Source organism: Aethalodelphis obliquidens, unplaced genomic scaffold, assembly GCF_003676395.1.
Source record: "Aethalodelphis obliquidens isolate GAN/ISIS:26980383/991018 unplaced genomic scaffold, ASM367639v1 scaffold7, whole genome shotgun sequence".
NCBI lineage: Eukaryota > Metazoa > Chordata > Mammalia > Artiodactyla > Delphinidae > Aethalodelphis > Aethalodelphis obliquidens.
This window is the reverse complement of record NW_020837951.1, coordinates 3,097,183-3,109,149: the sequence shown is the minus strand read 5'-3', so window position 1 is coordinate 3,109,149 and position 11,967 is coordinate 3,097,183. Positions and strand designations below refer to the sequence as shown.

The following is an 11,967-nucleotide window of genomic DNA, read 5'->3' as shown; positions in this document are numbered from 1 at the left end:
TCCTGGGTCTGTGCGCACAGCAGAGCGGGGGCCCCGGGGACACAGCTCCCGACACCCTCGACGGAGCAGCTACCAGCCCAGCTGCCAGAGGGGCAGGGAGGGAAACTGTGGGTGGGGGGGTGGAGGTTCCAACAGCCACCAGCCAGCGGGCTCCACCTCCCAGGTTGTGAAACACCCACCGCAAACTGAGGCCTGGCACAGGCAGTGGGGGGCGGGGGGAGGCCCTGGAGGGCAGCCCTGGAGCAGGCAGAGACGCGGCCGGGAGGGAGTCACGGCCAGCTGTGTGGGGAAATGCAGGCGATGCCCACGCCCCCGATCACTGACCCATCGGTCCGTCCCAGACCCCACGCTGCTCACTTATTATCCTCACTCCACGAGGTCCTCAAACCCACCCTGTTATCCCGAGTCACGTGACAAAGAAGACTCAGAGAGGTCAAGTGACTGGCCCAAGGTCACACCGCCTGGACCTGGCAGAGCCCAGGGAGTCCAGGTCTGTGTGGACACAAAGGCCTTGCCCTTCACCAGCTGAAACAGAAACTTACCAGTTCTTGAGATTGGCCAGGTCCATTCTGGGACCCCTCACCTTGGGAGTCCCGAGCCCCAGAGCCCACAGACAGTACTGGGTGGCCAACACAGGCCCTATAAACCTGTGTTGACAGCTGGCCAGGGCAGGGAGCCCAAGGTGCTGGGTGGTCACCAGTGCCAAGGCCAGGGAGCCCGCAGAGCCCCGGGCTCGGCCCCCCAGCCTGGCCTGGACTGGAGGGGAAACTGGGTGGGGGCCAGACAAGAGCAACAATTGTGTCAAGAGCCCCAAAGCCACTGGGTGTGGGGATGGGGGTTCCTAAGGGTTCCATCCATAGGGCCACCCCCGCTGGACGGGAGAAGGGGCCTTCTTCCCATGGGGAGAGTGTAAGGTAGACAGAACCAGAAATCAGACTGGAGTCTGGGAGGAATTGTCAAGGGACAGAGTAGAAAGGGGAGGGGACAGGGGTGTGTGATGCTGTGGGGAATGGAAATCCGGGGGAGGGGGTGCACCCTGTCCCGGAGGCGTTATCACTTCAAAGGAGGGGGGCGTCTCTTGGAGATGGAGGCCAGCCTTGCTCACCTGCATCTGGACGACCGCCTCCCCGCTGCAGCCGGGATTTTTGGGTGGGCTGTCAGGACCTTCCAGATAAATGGTGTCTCGGTGAAGCGCATTTCTCTACCAATCATCAGGGGTCCCTGCCACCAGAGCAAGGCCCCCCCAGGCTGGGCCTGTGCCCTCCCAGACCACAGAGGTCATGGCCACAGTGAAGAATCTGAGGCCTTTGCTCAGGACCCCCCCAGTCCTACGCCTCCCTTTCTGCCAGCACAGACACCAAACCCTTGGAGAAGCAGGAGGGCAGGGCAGGGCCAGTAGACGGATGGGGAGAGCCCAGACCAGGGGACACGCCTGGCCCGAGCCCAGGCTCCAATCTTGCCCCAAACCCCTGCTTCCGGGGGGCAGCCTGCGGCCCTGAGACAGCTCTGGTTGGCCTGCAGGAGCCAGCTCTCACAGGGGGCCAGAGGAAGCAGGACCAGAAGCTTCTCTCCCCAGGGCCACCCAGAGCCGGCTGTCCTACAGTGACCTACGCAGCCTAGTTCCTCAGGTGCCCACCAGCCGGTTACACCTTCCCATGGCCCCACATGTCCAAGCACGCACTGTATACAGGTGGATGCACGTAAAATGCAAGTGAATTATTACATGAGGTCAGTTCCCTAAGCCCCTTGCTCCCCAAATCCCTCGGACCTCATTTTCATAAGTACTTAAAAGAAAAGTCTTAGCAAGTCCCCAAAGCAAGAGTGTTTGCAAATAAATTACAGCAACAGTCACATTAAATGTTTCTAAAAATTGTCTTTTTTAACTCTTAGCCCATCTCTCAATTAAGCAGGTTTTATACATAACACTTTAAAAAAATTTCTGGTTTGCCAAGCAAAGCCTGTTTCTGTATTTAATAGTTTTATTTTTACCTTCCGCAATAATGACGGGACACTTAAGAAATTAAGCTTTTTCTCAAGAGGCATTTCTCAAGATTTAATTTCACAACATGAATTATAACTTCAAAGTTAGGACTTCTGGAAGGGAGGGTCCTTTCCAGGAAAATCTTGGTTCTAGGACCGAAAGGCTGAGACACAAGATCAAATTCCTGTCCTGCCTTTTCCAGCGGAGGCAGTGGGCATCTCTCCGCTGTTGAAGGCTTAGTCCCTGTGAAACGCAGTTCGTAGGGGCAGGTCAAGGTGGAGGGTGCCTAGGAGAGTCCCCAGCACCAGCTCACAATCCTGACCGTGGCTCCTGGGTCATGCAGGTGAGGTCTTTGCTGCTCTCGAAGACTGGGCAGCAGAGCCTGGGGCTGACGTATGAAGAGTTGCATTATGTGCTCCCTGGCAAAGAGACCGCACCCCTCCAGGAACTGTCATCCCGCCAAGACCTCAAGGAACCAGGTCTTCAAGAAAAGAAAGAGATGATTGGGTATCATTTTATAGCAGCGGAATCCTGCACCTAACACTAACCATTGTGTTTTACGGTTTGACAGCTTCTGTCCTGGGGACCGATCGGGGCGCCTGGCTGAGCGGCTGTGGCCCCGTCCTCGGGCTCGGGGGAAGGAAGGGCCGCCCCCCTCTCCTGAGCCCACTCCCCAGGCTGTCCTGCACTGGCTCGTCTCAGGCCTCTGGGCCAGCGTGAGAAGCAAGAGTGGGGGTGCATTCCAGGAGCAGTGGCCCCTGACCCTCAGGACACGGCACCTTCCGGCAAGGCGAGACCACCATGGGCCCTCTCCCAGAAAAATCCCGGACATGCCACGTTCTATGTGGCTTTGCACGGTTCTTAGACCCTTGGGGGCAAGGATGGTAGTAACCACCTTGCACCTTCCTAGATTCTCTCCGAGTCGATGATGCTGCTAGAACAGACACAAGCGGGCTTATGAGGACCCAAATAGTCAGGCAAGGGTTAGGGAGAGGCCAGCGCCGGGACAGCCTGGCCACCTGAGGATGGGGGGCTTCTTGGCGTCTGGCGGTGGAGACAGTGGGAGGAGAGAGCGGGACCCTCCTCAGCAGACACAAGCACAGGTGCGGAGGGCACTGGCGTGTCTCTCAGAGACGGCTGCCTGGAGAGCTGGAGTCTCCCCGCCTGCAGGTCTGTGCTGGCGCAGCTGCAGGGCGCTGTGCACTGAGATCACCCTCCCCTCTCCTGCAGCGCTCCGAGCAGCCCCAGCCGCTCCTCTTCCACTTCCTTCTTTGTTGGTGGCGAGGGATTCCCAGGCCGCCATCACCCTTTGTGGATAGTGGGGGCCCAGGAGCCTGGGCGGTGTGGACTAGCTGGGGCCGGGAGGCTGGGACTGCGCAGGACACTTCACCTCTGAGCCTGGGGTCAGAGGACACTTTCTTGAAGGGCTGAGAGTAAAGACTTTAGGATGTGTGGTCACGTGGCTCGGCCTCTGGCCCTCTACTCAGCCTGAGCTCGAAAACTGCCTGGAGGCAGACAGCAGCCCGGCCCGGCAGGGAGAGTGACACTTGACTGGTACGCAGCCCCACGTGCGGGCCCTGCTCTGTGACTCTGGCCTCAGACCGTCGGAAACACCTTCAGGCCAAAGGGCACCTGCAGAGCCAGGTCACGGGGACAGAAGGACAGACAGGGGCACAGGTCAGAGCATGGAAGTGACGAAGGAGTCCCGCGCCTGCTGTCGGGTAAGCAAGTGTCTTTATTGAGAACATGTACGTCTGGCAAGATCTGGATTAGCATTTTCTCTTATCCTCGTGAGTGGGACAGAAGGGTTGCAAGTCAGTGGAGGCACAGAGAGAGGGCCTCCTGCCCAGGGGACAGGATGCGGCTCTGCTGCTCCCGTGACGACAGTGACACGGAGGTCCGTGTCACCTTCCTGGGGAGGGCTCTGGACCGGCTGCCCCGCCGGGCTGTGTGCAGAGGGAGCTGCTCCCAGAGGCTCTGGCCGGCCAGCCCTGCCCTAGGTGGCCCGCACCTTCATCTCCGACACCTTGTAGCTGTAGTTGTACCCCTTCCCTGACCTCCAGTTGATGCCGTTTGCAAAGCTCTCGTGGGGCCCCCCAAGGTAGCGACCGTTCAGGTTTGACACGTGACAATCCTTGTACCACCAGGCCCCCTGGTACTGCACGGCACAATTGGCAGTATTTTTGTCACTGTCTTGATCTTTGGTGGAGAAGGCGTTGTCGTTGTGGGACGTCAGGGAATCACCTGCTCAGAAGGAAAGGTCGCCTAATTGGCACACAGGGCTAAGAGGTCCCCGACGCTGGTCCAGGTCAAAGCTGCTGTGTCCGGGTGTGCAACTCCAAGGGGTGCCCCTCACATGACCCCAGGGAGCATCCCTCTGCTGATGGAGTGGCCTTGGTATCCCCTCATCTGGTCTGCTCCTGCCAGCTAACAGGCATCCTCTCACTTAGGGGGAGAACTCTTTCACTCCTCAGGGAAGAATTCCAGTCACAAGAGTGGGAATGGAGCCTTCAGGGAAATGGGCTCAATTATCATCCTTCCCCGTTTTTCATCAGAAATGGTAGTTAATAATAATGCCACAGCTTTTTGGACTTGGTCATGGGTCACATCAGCCTTGTGGGTACACTTAGGTGTGCGTAGTATTACCTTACCGTGTGGATAAGAAACTGGTGGGGTTAAGTCCCCAAGAACGTCACACACAGAAGAGGCAGAGCCAGGACGCTAAGCAGGTCCTCTCTGCTTCCCCAAACCCCGTGCTGAAGCCCAGGCCACTGCTGTGCCCCACGCGGACTCTCACCTGCACTGCCCCCGACAAAGGCTCCCAGGACCAGCTTGTACTTCTCTGCCTCACCCGCCATCTTGAATGACTGGTACTTGGCAAATTGGTGGTTGCCCTCAAAGTCCACGAGGTCTACCCGCAGCTCGCTGCTTCCTGTTGGAGGTGGGTGCTCAGGGCCCAGCAGAAGGGACCCTCTGCCTACAGGCACGGGGGGTGGGAATGTGGGCTTTAGGGGACGTCTGAACTTGGCATCGGGGACAATTCACCGGGAAGGTGTGAGAGGCTGGGCTGGTGGGAGGACCTCAGGGATGCCTCCCTGTTTTCAAATAGCTCCCCTGCTGCTCCATCAGCCATGCCTGAAATTCCACCGTCAGTGGACCTGGATGGAATGAAGCCTCGCTCTAGTGGGAAACCCTAAATTCTCCTGCAAATAGCTGTGAATGCCACGGCAGGAAACCTTTGCATGTGTAGTTTCTTCTGCAAGGATTTCAGGCACATGAGTGGACACCGTCAAGGTTGCCATGAGGGAGTGGAAGGAGTAAGAAAGGATTTACACGTTTGCCGTTGAACTCAGGACCAGCTGTGAAGCTGATTCTGTGGAACGGAGAAGTGGGGTGAGGGGGCCTGCGTGGGGACCGCCACATGCACTGAGTGGGAGAGGCAAGGGAGGGGCTCCGTGGGCCTAAGATCCCAGTTTCAAGGAAGGACCAACCGTTGGAAGTGGGAGAAGGGCCACCCCGATCCAGATGGCCTCCCCCTCACTTCCGACTCTCGGGTTCTAGACACGATCGGTCCCGAGACCAGAAGTCGTCTTCACTCCAATAATCCACCTGCTCCGATTTGAACACTCAGAGAGTGTAAGAGAATACACGTCCTAGGTTCTCAGAGTTAATAACCCCTCCTGCTGTCACACGTGACCACCCCGGGGGCCAGGGGGAGCGGGGTCCTCTGGCCCACATGGCCCAGGGCTGAGGTCCTCTGGCCCACATGGCCCAGAGCGGGGTCCTCTGGCCCACATGGCCCAGGGCTGAGGTCAGGGCATGTGCATTTCAGGCACCCCACCACAGAGCCCCCGGCCGTGGCCCTACCCTGGGCGGTCAGGGCGTGGATGTTTTCATTCCCCAGCCAGAACTCTCCCAGCTGACTGCCGAAGCCCTGCTTGTAGGCGGCCCAGTCCCGGTAGAAGTCCACAGAGCCGTCGCTCCTTCGCTGGAAAACCTGCACACGATGGGGAGGGCTGGGGAGATGGGGCCCCACTGCCGTCCCCCCACAGGGCACCCCGGCCACACGCGGGAGCAGCGCTGGTAGTTCACAGGCATCACAGGCTGAGGACCAGAACGCGGGTCTCTTCCAAGAGCCCGGGGGCCGCCAGGGACCCCACGTGGGACCAGGGAGGAGACGGAGGCTCAGAGAGGGCAGGCGACAGGCCCAACGCCACACAGCTGCAGAGGGGTGGGCACCTCCGGGCCTGAGCCCACAGCCCTGAGCCACGGGACTCCTTCCCGTGTGGGTCCACAGCCCCCTCCCCCCGACATTTCTGATTCTCCCGACCTCAGTGAAAGGACGGGGGCAGCCTCTGCCTGGAAGGAGTGGACGGTCACAAAGGCCACTAAACAGTGCTCTGCCACCAGGTGAGGCTCCCAGGCACGCCCACCCCTGCCAGGAACCCCACGGCCATCGCTGGGTGAACCCCACGGCCATCGCTGGGTCCCCCCCACTCACGGTCCACCCCCCGCCGTCCACGTCCATGTCACACAGCACGGTCAGGGGCCGGCAGTCGGGCAGGTAGATGGTGTGCCAGCCGCTCAGAAAGTGTCCCCTGGTGAGCAGCTCCTTACAGGTCCGAGGTCCTGGGAAGGGAAGCCGGGGAATGGACACCAGGACAGGAGCTCTGGGCGGGCAGGGGGGAGGGGGAGGGGGAGGAGGGAGAGGCAGGGACACCTGCCTGGGGGAGGTGGGCTCTGAGTCCTGGGACAGAGACGCGGCCCCCAAGGCCACCCGGCTGTGACGGCCAGGCCCCGACGACCTGGCCATCCCCACCTCCCAGGGCTGCCCCCGCCTAGTCTCCTGGGCACCTGGCCTCCTCCAGGAATATACTCGAGTTATCCAGGCAATGGCTGCCTATCACTCGGGTAAGTGGGGAGTAAGATATACGCAGAGAGGGTTTTGTCCTTGGAAGGTGGAACCTGAGTCTGTGCAGCTGGCCTTCTGGTCGACCCACCCCTCCCCCACCCCCAGCAGGAGCAGGTCCAGGCGGAGGTCCGGGGGTCGGCGTGTGCGCAGTCACCTGTGGCACAGGAATGAAGCTGCCCCGGGTCTCCTGTTGTGGGGAGCGAGGACATGCACGTCACACGTCTAGAAACAGCGCCCCCACCCCTCAGCCCCGTTGCTCCGTGAACACAGCGTGGAGAAAGGAAACCATCATCCAGCTCTTTGCAGGACCCTCAGCCTCCAGCCCTGCGGATCAGCTCCTAGACTCAGTATCCCTGGGCTTGCTCGGCCCCCACTGCATCCGGCCTGCCTGGGGGCTGGCGGCCAGCACCGTCCCGCGGGGCACTGGCTGGACCGCCGTGCCGGCCACCTCGCCTGGGCTTCACGGCTCACGGCGGTGGAGGTGCAGCGCCCCCAGGCCTATCGCTTTCCACAGCCCATGTCTCCAGCACAGCCTCTGCTTGTGGAAAGTACTGGGGAGCATTTGGGATGTGGGTCTGGGCCCCAACCTCGCACTTTGTATTTGTAGCCAGAGCATGTGACTGTGTCTTGGCGTTTTGCCTTTTCTTGCTTTTACAAATTTTTAAATAAATGAGCATAAATCAGAGCATTATAAGCAACATGTCCAAAACCATGTAGCAAAGCGGTATCGCCAGTCACCTGGGTCGAACTCCGGAGCCTCTGGGCTTTGAGCGCTCACCGGCCGCTGACAAAGCAGGCCGGGCTCAGGGGCCCCTCCTCCCGCACCCATCCGCTGCAGGGCCAGGGCCAGGGCTGTGGTCTGAGTTCCTCCCCCAGATGGTGGTAGCCGTGACCGAGCTCTCTGGATGCCCCAGCCCCCTGCAGAGCCTGCCCAGTGACCCCAGGGAGGCGGAGGGGCTCACCTTTCTCTCCGCCTGCGCCCTTTTCCCCTCGGTCTCCTGGGGAGAGACAGGAGATGCACAGGACGTCTGGTCAGTGGACGTCGACCCTCCGCTCTGGAAACCACCCGAGTGCTCACTTCCTCGGGAGCTGGGGCCTGGGGGGCGGGGCTGAGGCTCTGGGCACCACACGTGCATGCTCCGCGGCCCACACTTTTCCAATGCCTGGGTCTCAGCCAGGGGAGTTGCGGGGGGCGGGGCTCAGAGGCCTGGATTCTTCCCTGGGTTATGAGAGGCTGCTCTGGACCTGGGGCCCCGGACCCGGGACCCCGTTCACACACTGTCTCGAAGCTCTTTGGAAACAGGAAATAGGACAGGTGCCTCTGTCACTTGACCCCCCTCCCTCTCTCTGTCTCTCTCCCATCTCTCTCTCCACCTCCTCCCTCTCGCTCTCTGTCTGTCTCCATCTCTCATGTCTCTGTAGACAGGCCCCGGGGTCCTGCTCAGGGGTCCTAGCTCTTCATCACCTTTGGTACCTTTGGGCCCGGCCGGCCCTGCCTTCCCAGGGACTCCGGGAGAACCTCGCTCTCCTGTAAATTCCAAAGATACATCATTGAGGAAAAGGCAACCTGAAGAATTCTACTTGAGCACCTCTGCCCTAAGGATACAGTTCCGACCCTCCCATCCTGGCTGCAGTATCCTCAGGATCACCGCCCTGGGACTCAGCACGAGGGGACAGCAGGCGGCGAGGACAAAGCGCTCACAGCCCCCCGGTGCCGACCGGCCAGCGCGCCCAGCTCGGGCTTCAGGAACCAGCAGCGATCTGGCCCCCGACCACCTCAGTGTAGCAGCCCAGGTCCAGGCCACCGTCACGGAGCCTCCCCGGGGGCCTGGGACCAAGAGCACGTCCTCAGAGACCCTGTCACACAGGCCCCTCCAGCCCCTTGGCTCTGGGAGGGAGGCGGGGCCCTGCCCTGTGCTCAGCCCTGGACGCAGGGGTGGCCGGGCGCAATTATGCCTCCCTCTGGGGTGGTTCTCTCTCCACCTCCAGAGAGGTGGGGTCGGGAGCCACGAGGCCTCCCAGGTCTGCGTTACTGATGTGAGCAGGGGGCTAGGACCACCCAGGGCCCTGCCCCTCCTCCTGAGCCCTGAGGGGAGGGTCAGGAGAGGCGGCCCCAGGCTTAGCCAAGGCAGCAGGAGCGTCTGCCGGCAGGCTGCCCTCCCCGGGGAGTGTGGGTGTGTGGGGTGGGGCCGAGGGGGCGCCGGCTCGGCTTGGGGCGGGCCAACCACACCCACTGGTGGGCAGCCGCCCCAGCCCGGCCCCTCCTCCCAGTGTCCCCCCGGCAGGAGCCCCAGCCTAGAGCCCATCGTGGTGAGCACACGCAGCCCTCCCATCCCCAGGAGCTGCCCTGGGTGCCCACGGCCCCTGAGCTGGATGCCTCCCAGGACGTGAGAGGCTGGGGACCTCCGAGCTGGCCCTGTGTCCGCAGCCCTTGGAGCACCCACTCACACACAGGTCCGGGGCACTCACCCCTTGAGCTGCGGGCACCCCTGCCCTTCATGCCAGGCTTGGGGCCCGAAACCCCACAAGGGGGCCGCCACGTCGACGGGAGGGCTGTGGAGCGCTCGGGGCCCTTCCTACTGCGTTGAGGTCCAGCCCCACCCTCCCTGCTGACGGCTGACTGCTCTGAGCCCCAGTTTTCTCATCTGCAGTACAGACAGAAAACGCTGGGGCCGCAGTTTTCAGGTGAGAATACCGGGGTACGTGTGGCTTGGAACTCTGGCCCACGGCCACGTAAAGCCAGGGCTGGATCGAGGACCGGGAGGTGGGTGTTCTATGGAAGTGGACCCCGATGTGAGCTCATAGACTAGCTGCGACCAGCCCCCTCTTCAGGGAATGACAGACCCCGGTGGGCCTCGGGGCTCGCTCCTGACGCCAGCTCTGAGCAGGGTCGTGACCCAAGCTCCCGACCTGAGACCCGCAGGGGGCAGTGCCCACCCGGGCTCTAATTTGAGAAGAGCCGGTGCTCAGTGACCCCCATGCTCGAACGCAAGCACGTACCCTTCTGTCCACTGGCGCCTGCCTCTCCTTTGGGCCCTGTGGGTCCTGGCAGCCCCGGGCAGCCTCGGAGGATGGAGAGCTTGTCGGAGCCCTCCAGACCCACCAGCTTCACCTCTGCAGAGAGACACAGAGCGCCAGTCAGGGCGCTCGTCCTGGGCCTGAGAGCCCTGCAGAGCCGGCGACAGGCCACCCGAGCCACGGGGATCTGCCGCGCGGCGACCTCGACCTGGGCCCTTGGCTGTGGCCAGAGTCACCCGTCTCAGATGAAGGGTCAGCCTGGCAGTGAGTTTCCCGCCTCTGGTGGGCACTGGTCAGGTGTGGAGGTGATGCAGGGCAGAGCTCTGGCCTTGTGGTCCACCCTGCCTGAGCCAGCCTCCCCACAGCCTCAGTGCTGAATGGTCAGCCGGGCAGTGAGGTGTTCAAAAACGTTTAGTCTCCGCTTTTGAGAAGTGATGATTGCAACTCACTGTCACGAGGAATAAGGATATTGTCCAGAAGGGCTTAGCTCGGGGCCCAGCCCAGTTGGCTGTTAGCGCACGGGGCCTGCGGCTTTCAGACCCGACCGCTGTCAGGTCCTACTCACCTGGTGTCTGACTCACCTGGACAGGTGTCGGGGGCGGAGGTCACGGCGCACAGGAAGGTGGTGGCCAGCACTGCGGGCCCTATGGCCGTGGCCACTCCACGCTGCTCCATCGCTCTGCTGTTGGCCGCCCAAGGAGCCCTGTGCTCTTATAGGGCTGTGGCCACGCACTGTCACCTCTGGCCCTGTTTCTCCTCCCGGTGGGGACAGCCAGCTCCTCCCCCGGCTTGTGGCGCCAGCTGGAGGTGGAAGCAGCCTCAGCTGGTTCTCTTCCAGGGCCCAGATCCTCCTTTCTGAGCATCTGACTTCCGTGCTCCCTGCGGACCAGCCCCACTTCCCCTCGGCAGGGACATTTCCCTCCAGCCACCAGGCCCCCTAGGCCCTGCATAGGGAAGGGCCAGCCCCGCCCCCCTCCATCACCCAGCTCAGCCCAGGCCACATCTGAGGCCTTCTGGGGGGGGGGGGGGGCAGGGTTTGAGGAATTCATTTGCATTTTATGGGCTTCAAGTCTACAGAAATTTAGAAAGTTCTCCTGGGGTCTAGGGTGATTAGAGGGGAGGGGCGAGGAGAGCAGGATGTGTGCGGCGGAGATTTCCCCAGGCCGGTGTGCCGTGGGCGTCCGACTGCAGTGGACATGCAGCAGGAGAGAAGCAGGGGCGGCCAGGCCAGGAGCATCGCAAAGCGTGGCCCTGGGACCTTGACAGAGGCTGGACGTGAACCCGACTGCAGCAGTTCCAGCCTGGGGGGCGTGGAAGCGGGGCCAGGTGTGGCGTGGGGTGGGGGAGGGCATGAAATTGCTTGGGGGGGCATTCAGCACCCACCCCAGGAGGGACCAGGCTGTATGCTTTTCCCACACCTCCCAGGGAAGGGCCACACGCTGAGGCTAGCTGTCGCCGGGACTCCCGTTAGAGATGGAGGTGGCAAGTCTGTTCCCCCAACCCCGTCCCAACAGCCCCTGCCCAGGTGGGGTGTTGGGATCCTGACCCCAAGTCAGACAGACTCATGTGAGTATCAAGGGTCCATCGGAGACAATTTCAACGTCCATGGGGTGTGTGGCCTGAGTCTATGACCGCTGCTCAAAGACCTCCACTCTGCAGGGGAGAAAAAGTAACATTCTCCCCACCCTCTGTGTTCTCAGCTGAGACCCCTGTAATGCAAGACAGAGTAACAAGAGAAAAGCACAGAGAAGGTTCTTAGCACAGGTACTCTGTCCATATGGGAGACACCCCGGGGAATGAGTAATTCCCCGAGGTGGCTTAGAATTCAGGACACAGTACTGTCTCAGTAGGGGAAGGGGGGGTGGGGAAGGCATCTTAGACAAGAGGAAATGGTTTTAGGAAAGGGGCCTGGGCCTTGCAGGGCAGGCGGAGGTCGGCTAGTTTGTGACAGTTTGAGTGTGGTGTCCACCTCTGGTGTCCTCTCCTGTAACGAGTCAAGGGTCCATCTTCCTGGTTGATGAGGCCCCCGGGAGGGGCTGACAGCGGAGTTTCTTGT

The 11,967-nt window shown here is 61.4% G+C and overlaps 1 protein-coding gene across 1 annotated transcript; it reads right to left on the bottom strand.

Moving 5' to 3' along the window:
- Positions 1-3,977: 3,977 nt before the first annotated feature.
- Positions 3,978-10,595, bottom strand: LOC113619382 (ficolin-1-like). Its single transcript, XM_027104096.1, has 9 exons — positions 10,493-10,595; positions 9,894-10,007; positions 8,368-8,421; positions 7,856-7,891; positions 7,048-7,080; positions 6,483-6,610; positions 5,849-5,978; positions 4,680-4,913; positions 3,978-4,225 (listed from the first exon to the last, which is right to left on the bottom strand). Exons 1-9 carry the CDS (start codon positions 10,584-10,586, stop codon positions 3,978-3,980), a joined length of 1,071 nt encoding a protein of 356 aa, XP_026959897.1. The 5' UTR covers positions 10,587-10,595.
- Positions 10,596-11,967: the final 1,372 nt, after the last annotated feature.